Here is a 19131-nt window from a genome sequence, read left to right on the forward strand (position 1 = left end):
TATGAATATTGACAAAAGCACTGCATTTACCATGATTAATCAAACTTGATACATTTTTTTTTTAGATTTTGAAGGAGCAGAGCCATGAGAATTATAGAGATTCATGCTTGAAAATGTAGATTCTGTGTCTCTCTATTGGTAGCACCATACCAATTTGATGCTGTATTTTAGGCCTCAGGTGTAATCCAGGCATTGTTTGTAATAACTGTTATAAAATAGTAAATTATAGGAAATTTCCTCTAAGGCTATAACCTTGACTGCTATTTGTAGGTGAGTTACTGCATCAAATTGTGTTAATCTTTAGTACTTTATATGCATTATACTCAGTAATTTAACCATATAATAGTCCAACAGGTGCTATTAAGCTATTATTTTGTTGCTGTGCTTTTGTTCCTATGGGATACCTGAGTGTCTTTGGAAAGAGGATCTCTGATAGGGTAAATAATTCATACACTCCCCATGATTGGGTGATACAGGTATACAGGCCTGACTGTTTATAAGAATACAAATCGGTTTTGATTATGTAGAGTTAGAGTTGTTTTTTATCCGGACCCTTCTAGTACATGAAAAGAGAATGTGTTTTGGAGAGGACTGCATTGTAGAATTGTCTGAGAGAAGACCACACGTGCTGAATTACACCCTGAAGCTTCCTAAAACTAATGGAATTAGAGTAGATAGTAGGCCTCTAGAGTACACAGATCTTAATAACATCTAACTTGTTTTTTGTTTAAAAACAAGCCAGTTCTGCTTGTTGCCAACTTGGTCTTGAATGCACTTCTCATTTCTATGTATTTCTTTATCTTGACTTGTTTAGAGAAAAAAATAATTCTAAACACAGTTATCAATTTTATTTTTTTAATTTATTTTGACTAGATATTTAAAATTACATGAGTTTTACACTAGTTAAAAAAGTTACCAACTGGTTAAAAACATGTGCATACTCCTTAAATCCTTTTTTACAGTCTAGTGGCTCTAGAAATTTCGAATGTCAGTCAGAATAGTCATTTTAAGTTTCAGTGGAGAAAATGGATTTAAAAAACGTTCTAAATGTATGGAACTCAGAAAATGTTTTGATGTGCATAATTCACACAAATTTATCTGGAATGCTTTTTTTTTCTTTTGTAAAGTTATTTGAAGTGTGTTCATTTGCAGATGTATATCAAGATGAGTAAAGTATTATGGGAAAAGCATCCACTCCACAATTGTTGAAATGACTGATCTGTCCTGGGTCTGTCATCATTACTGTGAGATGTGTGCCCACACCTAAAACAATTCAAGTCTGACTAATGGTTTTTCTGCAGATTTCATTTGTAAGACACTATAGAAACCTCAATACAATGGGCACCATCTGAGAAGCCCCATCTGGGTGCCTTTTAGGTTCTTTGAACACGACAAAGGGCTGGTGACCTAGAAATCCATCAATAAAGGAGAGACCTTCAAATGACAAATTGAAGAGCTGTGGAATTCCTTATAGATGTGTAGACATCCCGAGCAATGGACAGAGGCATTCTTTTGCATTTTAATGTTTTCAGCAAAGCTGTAAGACTTTAAAATTATCCCTTAAACATTTGCTTTCTTTAGACCTACCAGGCCTGAAACATGTCAACAGCACTAAAACTGTTGCACCAGATCTTTTAGCATGAGTTGTGTGTTATACAAAATTGTTAAATGTAGTTGTATGTGGAATTATACAGTATGTAGAGTTTAGTTATAATGGTATTTTAGACATCTTTTGTTGTAATTACTGTTGGTGCTCTGCTTACCCTAAAGCTGCCAAAGAAGCACTCCATGGTCACAGGACTTATAGCAGGGCTGGAGATCTCAGTGTCTGCTGCTTTTCAGTCCAGCTGGATTTTCAGTTGCTTAATTAAACCTTTAATTGAACCCGTAACCTTATCAATTAGACCTTTTTAATTGTTCCACACTCTTGAACAGATTATGTTGTCGAGTAACTTCACTTTCAGTGATGAAAACAAATTAAAAAGGTCCAATTAGTAAATTATTAATTGAACTTTGGGGTTCATTTAAATAATCAAGAGCTCAGTTGGAACAAAACTCAGCAAATATTTGGGTCATGAGAGCCTGGATTGGGAATCACTGTTTTACATTGAAGCTGGCTGGCTAAGATTACAGGTGAACACTGTATACTGTACATTCATTACAACTCATTTCATCTAGGAATTTAGGAATTGAGCATTGTGCTTTGCTGGGCTTGCAACAGCCATTTTGACCCTACTAAACCATAAGCTCCACGTTCTAGTGAATAATTAATATTGAGTAAAACCCAAGCCACTTTATTTCATTTTGATTCAACATCCTATTCCTAAGCTTAAAACAAAATTCCAATGTTTGTTTAACATATGATGTAACCTATGTAACCTGTATTAACCTAATTAGGTTACATAGATCATAAACATACATATTTATTATGTTGGGTAATAAGTAAAGCAACTATAATATTGCTTTGAATGTTTAGATGTATATTTGGTCTCTTTAAGTAGTTGTACAAGAAAGTTAATAGAATTGTCCCATTAAAAGGAAATTTTGCAAGTCCTTTTGTGGTGAAATAAATATTCTGAAAGCTTTTTGTCCGTAGTGTCTCAGGCCAGTCACTTCTCAGACCATGGCCATATGGTATCTTTATTTTTATTTCATTGTTTTGAGATAACACTGTTAAACCAATGTCATGAATTATCATCCCTTATCGTTCTTCATGTAATACTTAGCAGTCATTAAATCAATTACAATCATGGACTGCACACTTTATTTGTGTCAACTGTATTAAGAGGAACATCTACTAATACCGTAACTGACCAGGTTATCAGAGGCACAAATCTTCATTGGCTCTGAAATGATCACATAGAGTCTTCTGTTTTCAGTGTCATCCCTGAAGGCCGATGATTATTCAAATTTTATATCAACAATTGTTGTAGATCCTTTTTAAGAAATGTGTTTATCCATTCAGTGTGCGGACCTGGGAAATTAACGTTCACTTCTTGAAACCTAAGTCAATGGTAATGTAGTAACACAACAGTAATCCGCCACTGTCTGTACGTATACTGTAGGTTGATGCTGTATCCAATACAGGTTCACGAGAGAGCTGGGGCTATTCCCAGCAAGCAATGGGTGCAAGGCAGAATATACCCTGGAGGGGATGTCTGTCCGTTACATGGCATACAGAGACACAAACGCACACAGTCACACCGGGGCCAGTTTTCCCAGAAACCAGTTAACCTACAAGTATGTTTTTGGACTGTAGGAGTAAACTGTAGCACCTTGAGGAAACCCACATGAACATACAAACTGCACGCAGACAGCACCCCATTTGAACCCAGGCCGTAGCACTTCAAGGCAGCGATGCTAACCACAGCACCACAATGCCACCCTCTGCCTTAAAATACAGGAGACATTTGTTATGCAAATAAAATAATAAGGCTTCAACTTGTCACATGAATTATAGTTGACACAAGGCAATACTTTTACAAGCTTATTTATACTAAAATTACAGCAACAAAAAATAAGTATTACAAAAAACTGGGGGAAGGAGGGTATACTTCTGATTACTTAAATATGACCTTTCTCTCCTTAATTTTCCCTTTTAAGTAACCTGAGGCACCCAATTATTTCATGAACGGCTTCTTCTATTAGCGTGTCTGTTTTAATTTTTTAATCATATGGAAAGAAACCTTAAATGCTGAATTCTTCACACAATTTCTCTGAGTGTCTGTGACACATGTAACGTGCAGTGATTTCTTTACTTCACTTGCTCAAAAGTGATTCCTGTAAAGTTGGCTCTCTATTGCTGTTTTTTGGTTAAAATATTTCTTTTTTTCTTTACAGAGGAAGATAAATATGACAGCTATTCGCGAATGTTACTGAAGTATTTCTTAGCAGAAGGTGTTGTCTGTGGACATTCTCTCTTCATAGCTTCTGCCAAAGACCACCCGGATGAGATTTTAAAGGTATGGAAAAAGCATGTGCAATATCTCTTTAGTTATCAGAATGCTTGTAAAAGATGCACGATTTTGTTAGCAGTCTTCTACTTAGGCTCATATGGATCACACTTGAGTTACAGTCCTGGAATGTTTCATTTTCCGCCATTTGGAAAATGAAACTATGGCAAAAGCCACTGACACTCCCATGTGCAGAAAGACAGCCTTACAGACTATAATTATCTTACAACTATGAAACTGATGGAGAGAAGCACAAGATAAAAAGACCCATCACCTACCTTAGATATCATATTTTACCACCCAGCAATTTATCCATCAACATTGAAAACATTTGCTCATATTGTAGTCAGGGCTTGAAGATGAAGGAGGCATTAAGATTTCAAACTGCTAAATTGCATTTCTTTAAAAATCTATATAGCAATGTGCAGGTTTTTGTACACTGTATTTTTAGTTGGCAGTTACCTTAAGAATTTCGGCTACTCATTTATTTGATGTTTAACAAACAATTTAGTGGCCAGACGTAAGTCTATGATTATTTACTTTTTGGTATTATAGTTAACTTTAAAAAAAATGTTTTTATATTATGTTCTTGTTTTATATCTTTTGGCCTTCTAACTTAATAAGCATAGTTGGAATAAGAATGCCAAAATAACTTTTAATGGTTTCACACATTTTTTCAAATGACTCCACAGAAGCTCCAGATAATTGTCCAAGTCTGTGTCAAAGGACAATGAGCTGGATACTCTTGTTTATTGTTTGCTGCAATGTGTTTTCTCTCACCAGATTTACAGCTTAGGTTGTTTCGGTTACTTTCATAAAACAAGGAGGAAAATAATGCATTTAACACCCTCCCACCCACCCCCGACTCAGTTTCAGTTCCACACAAATCATTACTTTGTAATAAAAGAAACATTAGACCTAATGCACCACATTTATCTTTTTTTTCCTGCTAAAGAAAGCTGAGACATTCCTATATGAGGAAGCTAGAAGACAATCCAGAAGTCCTATATGTGTTTCATCCTGCAAACACAGACTAGTGGAAACTGTACTCTTGAAATCAAGAGAGATTGCCCAGTCACACATATGAGCACATATTAGACATCATACTCCAACTGGAGGGGTATTCAGAACCTTTAACCACTGATAAACAGCCAATTAAACTGACTTTGAAGGGAGTGATGTTAAGCCTCATTAATGTTGGGCTGTGATTGGGCCTGGAGTTTATTGCACCCTGGAGAATCTAACAGTGAGTGGGGTCGAATTGTTAAAATGTTTCTTTGAACATTTTTTTTATTTGAAACAGAATGCTGTAAGCTGCTTCAAATCGGAAGACAGATGGAGAGCCATTGTAAATATTTTGATTGATACAATGGGAGGTCATCACTTAACCTCTTGTCTCTTTTTTTTTAAAAAAAAGACTTTTTGTGAACTAAAATATCTACCCCAAGGGAGACTGACCGTTGTCTTTGCAAGCCATAAAGGTTTAGATTTAGAATTCCCACTGTATGGCAACATTTCTGCTATAGCTCTGTTATTTCTGATTATGTTTTCATAAAAATCTATAAACAGAATAACTTTAATTACTGAGCCATAAAGTCTTTAACACGAGAAGCTCTTCTAGGCTACAGTATCATTAGTGGGATTTCAGACATTTATAGCCTTCCTGCTCCATCTTGTGTGCTTATATATCTGTTCACTTACTTGTGTTGTTTTTAATGAATGTTGTAATTCTTGTCACTAAAATGTCCCAGGACTTGTCAGATTTTTATCCAGAAAAGTACCAGCAGAACCACTTTTGTTGCCGTTTTTTGTAATAGAGATAATTTCTGCCTTTTGCTTAATGAGTCAAGAACCAAATGCATTGATATTGTTGAGATTTCAGAACTGAAACTCAGTAATAATGTAGTCAGTTAGCTTTTAACTTTTTGTTAAGTCTTATGTTGTTGTCCACTGTGAGTACTTGCGAGAGCAAGGAACAGCACCATAAATAAAATACTGCAGTTCAATCTGAGGAAAACAGTCCACTCACAAATGTGTCCTTTCGTGTGTGTGTGTGTTTGAGTGAAAAGTGTCTTTAAGAGTGTGGGTTTGTATGTATTCTGTAAAGTACTTGTGTATTTGTGGGTCTGTGTGTTGAGGGAGGAGTGAGTTCGAGAATAAATGTATGAGTGTGCATGTACTGTATATCAGGAAGTAAGTACGCGTAAGAAAAGCCGTGGGTATCTGAATGGAAAGGGAGTTTGCGTTCAGGTGTGCAGTTGTGTTGCTGTCAGCGGAGCGGCCATATGAGGGCTTTTCAATATAGAAGTGAAGACTTACAGCAGACTGGCGGCACCTGAGGGAGTGCCTGGTTCACCTTGCTCCTTTGTTACATTAAAGTTGACTGGTGTAAAATGGTTAATCCCCTACTGAGATTTCCATCTCAGAGCTGACATGTGTGTTAAAGGAAGACTGCGCTGTACAAGGTGACAGCAACAGGTGTGTCACTGATTATGTAAGTAGAAAAAGCTGAAACAATGGCCAGCCCAGGGAGTTAGGTGAGTGTTTAAATAGGAATTATCTTAATGATCTGGGACAGAAAACTGATCTGCAGGAAGTGCTGATTGGCCTATGCATAATCAAGCATAATGAGGGTGGCTCTTGTCACAAAACGTAGCAGGGCTAATTTGAGGTGTTATTTGTAAGACAATAGCTTGTTTTTGTTATTGAATATGGAAGGGAAAGCTCCTAAGGGCATTTATACTTCCGTTTTTTGAAATGGTTGAACTCAGATTAGTTTATCCTGTTTTCTACTCACGTTCTGTCTGTACTTCTAGATTTCATTTTTGTATGGTAAATTGGTTTATTTATAAGAAACCAGAATTTGGTATTTTTTCTCTTTTTTTTATTCTGTTAAACGTATATTATTTCCTATATTTTATTATTGATGCCAGATCTTGTTGAAGAGCTTACACTAATACATGTTAAATTGCCGAGATGTTTATAGTTTTATCTCTGTGGTCTAGTGGATCTTCTACCAGAAATTGTATTTGCTTGACTTTCCATTTGAGTTACAGCAACATTCCACAAGAGTGTGAGGGATGTCCAGTAGTGAGGCAACAGTAAATCACAGCGCTATTCAAACTTTCTTCTTCTTTAGGACTTTAATATTTCAAAGTGTACTGTAAAATCTCACCTTTATCTTTTACCAGGAACTTCCGGCTCCTCTGCTTGACGATGTTCCAAACACCAATGCGGAACACCTGCAAAAGCAAGGGAGTGATCCGGAATGCCAAGACTCTATGAAAATAGCCTGGCGCTATCAGAACCTTCCACAAGTACAGGTATGTGAACAGGGATCACTTTGTCTTACGTGTCACAACATCATATGGCACTACACTGTAATGACTTTTATATTAACACCTGTGAGCAGTACAGGAGCATGGTGGTTTTTGCTGCCCCAAAAAGACATCTGATTAAGCATTGTACATCTTCATCATTGCTGCTGGAACTATTGTTACTTCTGGTGCAATTTTAATACACCAATGTGCAACCATTTTGATAGATATATTTTCAGAGGGTGGATGCTAAGTGTATCAGATACAGTGTGCAGTGGACCTTAGGTGCAATTTCCCTTGTTGCTTTGTGTGTTTTTAAGAAGGGGGCAAAAAGATCAAAAGACTTGGAACCTTTTTTTATTCTAAGTTCTTTCTTCTTTAAGTTGTTAAACACACTGTCACAAATGAACAAGACCAATTTCAGATGACATCATTGTTTGAATTAAAACAATTTAACACACAGTGGGCAGTAGTAGTGGACATTCATCTATGATTGTGATAAATAGTGTTTTCACAGCAGTACTAAGAAGAAGATTCACAGTATATGGTGATCCAATGCATCAAAAAGACAGTTTTATGTTTCACAAATGTGAGTCATTTACAAAATTAAAAGCAAGAGCATATTTTGGATGCAATCTGTTATTTAAAGAAACAGAGGCAGGTTCTGATGCTGTTCTTTATTTCATCATTTTTTTATAGGTTTGTTCATATTTCATTGATCGATTGACAAGTCTTCTTCATAAACATTCATTGTAAGGAAATGGTTTCTGCAGAATGAATGGTTTTGAAAAAGCAAGAGAAAAGAAACGAAATGATCTGAAGACCTTTAATGACCTCAGACAGGCTAGAAGGGTTCACATTTGGGGAGGTGTTTGTTTCTGTGGCCTCTGTACAGAGGGGTAATGACATGGCAAATGTTGTAATGAGCCACTCTATAAAACTATTAAGTATGCTTGAAGCTTTTGGCTCTATTTTTGGTAGTTTATCTCAGTTCATTGGGTACAATTGGACAGGCATATGAGCAAGTACTATAATGTATTGTTGCATGCCACGCCCTTTTCTGTTTCTTGGTTTTCATACAGCACTTGAAGTAAAAATGTTGAATGGAGCTAATAAATTGTTTATCCATGTGCTAAGTGTGTGTGGAAAGCACTTGTAATTTGTATCAAATCACTGAGTCCTTTGTGGAAGCTTTTGCAGATGTAATCCATGAGAACAAAGCAGATTTGGCTTATTTCCATCCACCGTATCCATTTTTAATAAAAGATTTTTAAAAGTACACTGTTTAAAAAACAAAAGGTTGTATTTCTTAGCCCATTATCTGAATTCGTTATATTATTATTCAGTACAGGGATTAAAACAAAACTTAATTACCATCACAATGTAAGACAGAAATTGCATAAGATTGCATGTGAAATAATAGAATAAAGCTTTTTTTATTGCAGGAAAGCTGTTATATAAACCAGTCTCTCTCCAAGGTTACAAAGTGGTTAAGGCTATCTCTAAACAAAATTAGAAGGTGCAGTTCCTTCTGAATGAGCCATTTGTGTACTTGGGGCAATATATAAACTGTCACAGCATGAAATCAATTTTCTGCTTTGGTTCATCTCAAATCTGAGGTTTCTAACACATTAGTATTGCAATTAGAGGCATCAGCAGCAGAAGGTAGTCAAAAAGCCGTCTGCTAGCTGACAGATTCATTCCCTTTTCTTTCCTCCAGACTTACTCTTCAGAACTGAAGAGGTGACAGGCACAGAGCCTAATAGTCACTGATAATAAATTTATCAACTCTTAAACTTCTAAGGAATGAAAAGGCTTCACCCCAGCCATTCAACTAAGGCAGATTACTCACGCTTAGTTGATTCAGGTAGGCTTTTGCAAGCTTCCCCACTAGGCCTGGGAATTTGGTACATTGAGGCCTGTTCACAGGACTCTGACACAGACCACGCTTTTATTGCACAGTGTTTTATTATGACTAAATCCTAGTCTCCACCCAGCTTGTAGATGCTATACTCTTTCTTCTGAATTAAGAAAGGTTATCCCCTACCTTAATCCGTACTGCAATGTGGATTAAGGATACCAGTGTGCCCCCAGGATTCCCTTAGAGGTCCTTGGAAACTTCTCTTTTTTTTTCTCTTTGCCATCTTTACAAAACACCAATAGGCCTCACGAAGGATTTGCATCCTAAATCAGCAACCTGGAGTTTTTCTCAATGAAGACATCAGATCAAAGTTCAGTTAGTCAAGGCCCTTCTAAAACGTTAAGGAGGTTGTGTTGTGCACAATGAAAAGATGAGCTCTGGTAGGCATTGCAGTAATAAAAAAGCATTCTGATCCCTTATCCAGATTAAGTATAGATTATCATGCCAAGAAGAGCCTCATCTTATTTAAAACAGTAAACAAAGTCTTTTTATTCATATTATTTTAATTCAGTGCTTGCCATTTAACTGCAGGAAAGTTATACTGTGAAACATAAAAAATAATTTTGGTTTTAGAATATAATTTTTTCTTTATTGTTTAGTATTGTGAAATAATATTTTAATTATAATGTCATGTCATAACATGATTCTTTTATATCCTTCTTGTATTACAATACATGCTTAGATTTTAATCATTTACACTCAATTCTCATTAATGATATCTATATATATATCAGTGAAGTACACAGTTTGTTACCCACCCCACATACCTTTCCTGGTTTATTTTGCATAGCACCATGAAACAAAAAATCAGTATGTGACTGTATTTATGGTGGAAATGGAAATTATTAAGCATCTTAGTTTAGTTTGAATAAAATGTTTATTTAATAAAATATAATATATAAGATTTTTAAGTCCATTATAAGCTGTCTAAAGTCACCTTGAACAGCGTGAAGTCTTGGAGATACACTCATTAACATGTAAAGTTTCCTTGGAATGCCACCTTTCCTAATGTCTTGATGTATAAAGTCCTCACTTTCCTTTTCTATAATGGGACTAACGACGGCTATGAAACTTACATGCTCAAATGTAAAAAAAACATACAGTATGTAGCAAAAAAGAACTATCAGATTAAATGCATACTTGAAAGTAATCTTTATTTTTGCACCTAAAAACTTCAAAAGTTCCATGAAGAGGTTATTATTTACTAGGCAATTAGCAGCAACATTAGACGTCTATGTGCATATTCCCTTACAGTATTTAGCTGTGAACCTTAAGGCAGCAGTGGGCAGCTGTCTTTTCTATGTTAATTAAAAACCTATTTGATTCTTTAGTATGCTTTATTTGTCCAGCCATCATTGCGCACAAAAGCCTTGAAATATTTTTGTGATTCCTTGCAGACAACACTGGCATCTTCAACAAGATTTGGCCACTATTTTGATGTGTCCAAGTCAATGAACTCAGAGATGAGACAGGCTGCTAGATGTGATTTGTTTTTCCTTCCTTCTGAACTGCCTTTAGAATCCCCTGAAGATATAAGGTAGGGTTATCAACATCATTTTACAGAAAATGCATCTCTTACAATATGTATATTAAGTACCTATAAAATACTGTATTGAGATATTATTCCTGGGTAGTGGTTTATTAAAATGTATTTGCTGGTCTTACCGCAGTTTTTCTGATGGTAAGCCAGAAAATGGATGTAGGTTAAGTCCAACACTAGATTTAATCTTAAACTGTATTTTATGCGAACATGTGGTTGACTCGAAATGAGGCTGGAACATTTCCTATAAACGGTGAGTGATTAGTAATGGACAGGATAATTTGTTGTTTTATAGCATCTGCTCTGCTAATAAAGATTGAAAAAAAAACAACTTTATGCTTTTTGCGTTTAAAATATATTTCAATTTTCCAAGAACGTAAATTGGCTTGTTAAAAGCTTTGCGAATTTGTGCAAATAAAAGATGTTTGCTTTTAGGTTTTATGGTTTTTCGTGTCTTTCACGATCAAAGGTCGGACCTGCTCTTTACATTAGGAAGGCTTTTGAGCTACATGGCAAACAAATCAATCTGGTCAGTTTTGCATAGAGAAGGGAGTTTTATGAAGCTCCCAGTTTTATTTCAGTAAATACTCTTTTAACAATTTATATATACAAGCCATTAGGATTTTAGAATAGGTTGCTAACCCATAAGTCAATGTTTGTGCAGTAAAAAGGAAGATTAACTTGTGCTGAATGAGTCATAGAAAGTAGCATGTTTTAAACTCCTCCATTGCCACAGTAAAAGAAATGAGGATCATATTATACGTCCCATTTCAATGAGAATTATGAAGTGTTGAGAGTTCCTCTGCGCTTTCTTAATATTATATTTACATATATACAAGAATTTATATCCATTTCCATCTCTTAGTGGGGGAAAAAAAAGTATTACTCTGATGCTGAACCTATCTTATTAGTGATCTCCGTAGGGCAAAATGAAGAAAGCCACTTGCTCACCCAATGTGATGCACGTCGGCTGAGCTTTGCGACTGCGAGATCGAGCCTGGTTCTTGCCACTTGCTGTCTGTGACTGGGCTTTCCCAGATAGTGGCACACAATGAGCCGGATCAGGATTAGTCGACCAGGGCTCACACGGCTGGCAGCAACCAGTCGACCCCTGCAACCTCCCAGGCCCCACGGCATGGGGTACACGACCCCTGCTGAGCCTGTGCTGGGGAGCTGTGCCTATGATGTGTTAATAGGCGAAGGGACCAGAGGTGGCTGAGCTGGAGGAGTCCGCCTACACTTCCTCACGCTCCCATGTAGGGTTATCTGGGTTGGTAGCTGCAAGCTGAGATGTGAAAAACAGTGGACTCATACAGACAAGTTGGGTATCACAAAAATCTTGACAAATCTAAAAAAATAAAGCTAAAAAATAAGGCTGTGTAGGTTACTTTTTACCTAATGTATCATGAACATCTTATAAGTATATTGTGCATATGGTGGCCATTTGAAAAAGGAGCTCCCCAATGGCTCAGCCATTAAAAGGCTCTTGTTTGGAGCAAAGGCTAAATGCCATAGTCCATTAGTTTGTCTCTTAGGCTATGCTTTCTGTGGGCTGTCATCAGGATACCTTATGCAACAGTGCACAAGTGGTGCTCTAGGTCCTGGGGCCAGGTAAGATAGCTAAACTTGGCCAACTATCCTTTGAGTTGCCACAGGACAGACAGTGCCATGATCTTGCAATTGTGTCATTGAGAACTGTATTGGTATTCCAGTCGATGCTATCTCTGCTTTGGGCCTGTAGGCCTTACTGTGTGATAAACAGCTCTGGTGAACATTTTGATGGGAGATGTGGATGGTCCAGCTACTACAATTGTAGCGTAGGCAGTTTGATTAGCAATTAGCAGTTTCAGATTAAAGTGGTAAAAAAATAAAAATTACTGGCACTTTGTTAAGGAGAAAAAATAGTTCTTTTGACTTATAATTCAGAAGTAATGTAATTACCATTCAATTAGGTTTTGATCTTTGGCAGCAGAAATGCTGTACAAAGTAATAAATAAAGAAAGGAAATCTCTCTTAAGAAATACTGTGCAATTGTCATTAAGCTTTTGTGGATTTTAGGGACTTATCTTTCACTAAATTATAGACAGCACTACATTTCTGACAACTATAATATCCTCTGAAGGGAAAACTCATCAGTGAGACAAAATGACAGCTCATTGACTAAAAATTAATCCTTTAACTGTTTTGTCTTACACATGTAAAATGCCCCATGTTGACTTTCTGACTATTAAATTGGGCTATTTTATGATATGGTGTAATTGGTATAAATTACCCGCTAGGTGATATGGACCCTGTTGTTTAAATGGAGCTACTTTTACAATGGAAGGAATGTCTTGCAGAGCAGTACTGTACTTAGGCACTTCTCTGGGTATAATCTTAATTAGCTAACACATTTGCTCACATGGATTATCACCTACATCTTGTCATTATCTATAAGAAATAAGCTCAGTGGGATGGGCATGATACAATATATTAAACACAATGGCAACAGTGTGAAATGCTTGCTTTTTACATAGAATTCAAAGAATATGAAAATGAATTTTGCTGAAATGGAATAAATTGTATTTGGTTCAGCAAAACTAATACTTAATATCTGTGTCTCAAATACTTAATTACTAGCCCCCTTTCCTCAGTTTATTGGTGTTAACAGTTTTCACACATTGGAGTTCCTTAATAAATGTATTTTGCTGTAGTACCTGGATGACATTAAGAGTTACCTTTTTAGAATGCTCCTTTATTCTTGTGAGTAAAACCTGATTAAAGCAAATCTAGTGCCAAGTTCTTAAGTATCTTAATCATATTTAAATTTGTATCCCTTACTTAATGCGTCTGGAGATGTGTTTCCAGGTGAAGAAAAAAACTAGCAAATGAGAGGAGCTCTTTATCTAATACTGATTGTAAAGATGGATTTGGCTGCCAGTTTTTTTGTTTTTTGATTATTCCGATTGTTGAGGTGAGCCTAGGCTTTAATATTGTTTATACTCTATATAGGTACTATAAAAAGCATTTGTACACTGCTGTAAATGTTTTAGTAAAAACATAGCTGGTTTAAAAGTCTATTTAATATGGAGGGAGTGAATTAGTCATACTTATATTTGAAAAATATGATGAATCTTAATGTCTAAAGAACATTTGAGTGTGATTTTTAAAAATTACATTGAGATTATGTAAACAGTTCTAAATAAGAACTGCAGAAGTCACCTTAGATACTTTGCTTTATAGTGGCAGTAGGTTGTTTGGAAGTGAACATCATTTTATGATGGGAAAACAAAAGCCTTAGTCTTTCGTTCTTCCTACAAATAGGTTTCTATATACAGAAACTCTTTCTTGCCTCGATTGGTATTATCTCTGCTCTCATTATTAGATGAACTGTTGCGAAATGGCCTGACTTTCATGTCAATTTCTTCTTTTTTTTTCGGGATGAACAGCTAGTGATATCTTTGTTTCTCGTAAATCTGCCGGAACGAAGCTTAATGAAGTGCATTGAGACTGCTCCACTTTGTAATGGAACATTCAAAATAAAAACGTGGAAAATGGTCCAAAATAAATAAGGCTAGTGAGGCTTTTCAAGTACAGCAGAACTGCCATTGTTTTCCTCCAGCTGGTTTATTTTTCTTAAACTACAAATCCTACATTGTGAGGTATATGCGAAGAGTAGCGTCAGGAGAACTCCTATTGAAGGGGGGAGCTAAGCAAGTCTTCTGTATCCCCCTAACAGAAGAGCATAACTAATTTGTGGGCCAAATTCAATATATTTACATTTACCCATGTAGTCATGCAATGGTGAAGAAGTGATGCAGTAGTATTTAGACATGTTGTCCAGTGTGATGGCTGGACACAATAGTGAGCTCCAGCACTGACCCTTCAGAGGTGTCCTGAGCTGTGATGGAAATGAGTCTGGAGAGATGACATCAGGATTAGGACAAGACAAGAGAACCTTGTTTTTGTTCTCAGCTGAGAACTTGTTTTAATCATTAACATACTTCAGGTTGGTACAGTATCTTGATGTGGCTTCATCGGTTAACACTGAGATTTTCTCAGCAGTACTCGTACACTCACCAGCCAAAGGCTTAACAAGTACAAGAAGGACATTCATGATCTCCCCTGGCCTGAATCCAAACCCTAGATCCCAGTCCTGGTGAAGATGAGTAGAAACAGTAGAACACACAGCTCAGCCCCACCAGCCATTACACTCATTACAACCTCAGCTGTGGGCAGGTCCTTTAAAAGAATGGAATGGGATTGAGTGACAATACAGTATTGCTATCAGTCATTTCACCCTGTGCTAACGATTGACAACCCACCGGAGCTCAGCTGGTGTGATCGAGGTCAGTACCTGGATGGAAGCCCTCCTGGGAAAGCTATGAGTGCTCAACCTGTGGTCTGTGTGGGTCCTAATGCCCTAGTATGGTCATGGGGAAGCTATGCCATACCAAAGATGATGTCCTTCAAGTGAGATGTAAGAGAGGTCCTGACTCTCCGTGATCATTAAAAATACCCAGAGCATTTCTTGGAAAGAGTAAGGGAGTCATAGTGTCATGGCCACATTTCCCATGGCCTTCTTATAATCCCAATCAATGAACTGGCTTCATCACTCTTCTCTCCTCCCCACTGGTAGATGAAGTGTGGTGAGAGTATTGGTGCACTTCATCCAGGTGGGAGTTAGACATTTGAGGTAGAAGGGAGTTCTGTAAACTCCTGCACCTGTAAAGCACTTTGAGTGGAGTTTCCAGACATGTGCTGTATAATTGTAGTGATGATGATTATTATTAAAATCCTTGCGAAACATACAATTTTCTGTTCAATTAGTATTTTAGCTGCTCGGCAGAGGATAAACACATCATTCTGAGAAGGGTCCTAAAGTTTTGGCCTGTGAGAATAGTTGAGACACTTGTACAAATGGGAGCTATTATGGTTAATTCAGTTTATTGTATGGAATTATCAAGTAGGTTTAAAATCAGTTTAACACCTTACCACTCCCTAATATTGTTTTAATAATTATATCTGGCTTTATAATTCAACAGAATGTAGTAACTGGAAATCTTCTGTAGACAGAAGTTTGCTAAGAAGTAGACCTATAAAAGTGAAGTAAATATTAAAAGCTTTATGATTTGCAGAATCTGTAAATAAAATCTTGTGTGTCATGCAAGAGCAAGCACTAAAATTCACTTTTCTTTTACCTGTGACCGGGCTTCCAGTTGTGCTTTAGAAACCAGAATAAGAGTGTATAGGAGAGTTTAGAATAGAATATATATATATAAGAGAAATTTAACACGAGAAAAGAATCTAATGTTTTTAGTAAAAAGATAAATAGCCCCAGGACAGTTGTTTGTCTTGCAGACAAATCTCTTCAGGTAAGAGGGAATAACTTTTTTGGCTGCAGGATGTTTTGTGAAATGGAAAAAGGCTGAGTTGAGACAAGATGAGCTAAGGTGAAAGGAACATTGATCAGGTGTGCCTGGCGTAGCAGTTCATTAACTGTGTGTTAATTATCTGTGATCTTACGCAGAAATGCTGTGGTGGTGGCACCCTTTAAGTTGCTTCATTAAATCATTAATTTTCCTGGAGTTAAGTGAGGCTGACATAATGAAACCATCTCAGTCTCAGCAGAATTTGCTTTTCATTGAGTGTCAGGGCCCAAAGGGACTTAATCTCAGACAATCACAGCTGACGTCTGATGTTTTTAAATTGATTTGTTAATTTGAGTTATCAATATTTTTCCGTTAACTCTTCAGGGTATGGAGGAAGGCACTTTGTGAGCTGGTTCTAAAATATATTAGTAAGAGCTGTGCCCAGCACACATACATAATATACATTCTATGTAAACCTATAATGTATTTCAGCACATTCTATGTTAACAGGTTAAGAATTAATAAAAGACGTTCCATACGATTCTGAAGATAAATCCTAATTTTGATTATCAAAAGCAGGGAGCTTTAAATTATCCTTTTCCCTCACAGCACTCATGTTGTGAGAGCTCTGTACTTTAAATAACAGGTTTAAAGCTACTACTGTGTAAGTAATGCTACACTCAAGTGTGGATTCAGTATTAGTAAATGAACACAGTGTCACCATTCCCAAACACTGACTCGGTGTATCACTCTCTTTGCTTGTGTTCTTAGACGCCGCAGATCTGAATTTTTATCACTAAAACACGTGATGTGCATCACAACAAAGAATACTTGACCTATAGAGAAAGTTATGTAGTGTATATAATAATCGGTAGGTATTAATTTGTGTGTTTATATCAAACAGGTAGAGAGTATAGCATCATTACGCAATGACTGATAGATCATTTCCTTAAAATTGTCTATGGTATTTTCCAAATCTTCCATTCAGGGCTGACTGTATAATGTCCCTGAATTAATTTGGATTTCCATGAGATCCCAGAAATGTACCTGTCTTGCCATGTTTTTTTTTTATATGTGGTATATAAAAAACTTTGTTTCCCCGCAGGAAAAGCAGTGTTTACTATGACAAGACAACACTTCCATGACTGAATTGGCTCTAAAGCCTGTTTTTACATCTGCTACTTCACATTAATCTTTTTTTCTCTCTGTGTATCTCTAGCCGTATGAACATTGGCTATACCAAGCTGTTGAGATCCATCCAGGGAGTCATTCACAGGGAAGGATTTGACGGAGCCTGTCTCCAGGTATGGAGAGCCAGCCCTCAGCCTTTTCTGTAATCAAGTAACTAATGTTGTTTTCATAACACCCTGGGGAGGGCTTGAACCATGAGGGTTTAGAATAATCAACAGTGAACAAGCTGTTTCTAAGCACTGCCGAAGTAAACAAGCAGTGCAAAGACATAGTGCAGGCAATATGTTAATTCTCATTAACTTGTTCTCGGAGTCTGTCACTGTTGTCTCTGGGAACACTGCAGATCTTAGTTAAATATCTTCTGTTGAAGAGGGATAAAATGGATTTAAAGAGGTAGAGATGTACTAGGTTTATATTGCCTAATGATGAGGTATATACTGTATGTGACTGTAATTAACATCTAACAGAGTGAAACTTCAACATTTAAAACTGAGTAAGCAACTTAGTAGCTACCAATTAGAAAACACGTGCATGATAGGAAGAAAGAAACGCGAAACTACATCAGTACACCCCTATGAAGTTTGTGTGACATGTAATTTTATGATGTTATTCCAAAATCCACAGCTGTACACCTGGCAAACTCTTTAAGCTGTCATTATCAGCTTATAAGGAACTGATGTTGTTCTTTTGACAATTAATATTTTATCATGTCTTATATAGCCTGAAAGACATGTGCCTTTCCCAGAGTTTGAAAAAGAATTGTGTTGACATTACACTTTCAAAAACTTTTTAATAAGATTTCTTCTTATCTTGTTTTTTGCTTTTGAAAATGTTAAACTAATGAAAACTGACTCACCAAAAAGTTTTTTTTCCCCTTAACTCTCAGTTCTGACTTGTGTTTTACTCTTTTATCATTTCAAATCTTCCTGGGTCTACAGTAGTTTGACATGATGATTTAACATAAGAGGTGAGGGACAGCTCTATAAAGCTGATAGCTATCATCTGAACAATATTTTTTTCCTACATTTTACCATCAGCCTGAATATTATTTGACACTTTTATTTTGCAATGGTGACTAATAATAGTAGCTCTTTTTCGTCCAAAAAATTATCTTTCTCCCCAAGTTTAATATCTTATACCTCTGTTCTTAATGAGAAAATAATTAATTTTTTTCTTACATAAAATGTTTTTGTATCCTTCATGGATAATACATCACTTGGGCACAGATTACATCATTTTCATGTATAAAAATGTATAAGTACATGGTTCATCACACAGTACCGGTAAATTAACAATTGGAGGTTAAAGTGATATAGAAGGCAATAAGTTATTTGCCCTAGGAATCACACTATAGAAATCACAATGCTGCTATTAAGCAAAGTTTATAGGTTCAGTGTAACCTATGATAAGATTATATCAGGACTTCAGTGCTTTTTCTAAAATCAAAACACAAACCATTACATTTTGTGTCAGATACTTATGACTGCCCCATCAAGTAAACCTACAAATAAGTACAAAGCTAAGATTTCTGATAGACAAGTTGATTTGAAGTTCTTCACCAAGTCCTTAGATTTATCTTACCAATGCTAGTATCAGTATTATAAATCTTATTTTTGTAATTCGACACAATATCAATGCAAATCTTGCAATATATATTATGTGCATCGTAATACATATTATGCCATACATATTATTTGTACAGGCTTCTGCAGAAGTCGATTTCTGGCTTTTTTAGGAGAAGGTTTTGGAGCTTTTTGGGGTTAGCTGTGTCCAACCCCAGGTCCTTATTGCTGAGCTCCCAGCCTTTGGTGAGGCTTCGGTACAGATCCGGGCAGACTTGTCATCCCTGCCGTGAGGA

The 19131-nt window shown here is 36.4% G+C and overlaps 1 protein-coding gene across 5 annotated transcripts in view; it reads left to right on the forward strand.

Moving 5' to 3' along the window:
- The window catches only part of elp4 (elongator acetyltransferase complex subunit 4), a 134979-nt gene that overhangs the window by 3499 nt on the left and 112349 nt on the right, over window positions 1-19131 (forward strand). For all 5 annotated transcript variants that reach the window (XR_001477320.2, XR_001477321.2, XM_006642631.3 and 2 more), the window contains exons 3-6: window positions 3841-3962; window positions 7145-7276; window positions 10589-10728; window positions 17302-17386. Coding sequence is in view for 3 of the 5 variants with exons in the window: in XM_006642631.3 (XP_006642694.2) it covers window positions 3841-3962; window positions 7145-7276; window positions 10589-10728; window positions 17302-17386 (479 nt within the window). In the remaining 2 variants the exon portion in view is untranslated. The remainder of the gene's footprint in view (window positions 1-3840; window positions 3963-7144; window positions 7277-10588; window positions 10729-17301; window positions 17387-19131) is intronic.

This window comes from Lepisosteus oculatus, chromosome 21 (assembly GCF_040954835.1).
Source record: "Lepisosteus oculatus isolate fLepOcu1 chromosome 21, fLepOcu1.hap2, whole genome shotgun sequence".
Lineage (NCBI taxonomy): Eukaryota > Metazoa > Chordata > Actinopteri > Semionotiformes > Lepisosteidae > Lepisosteus > Lepisosteus oculatus.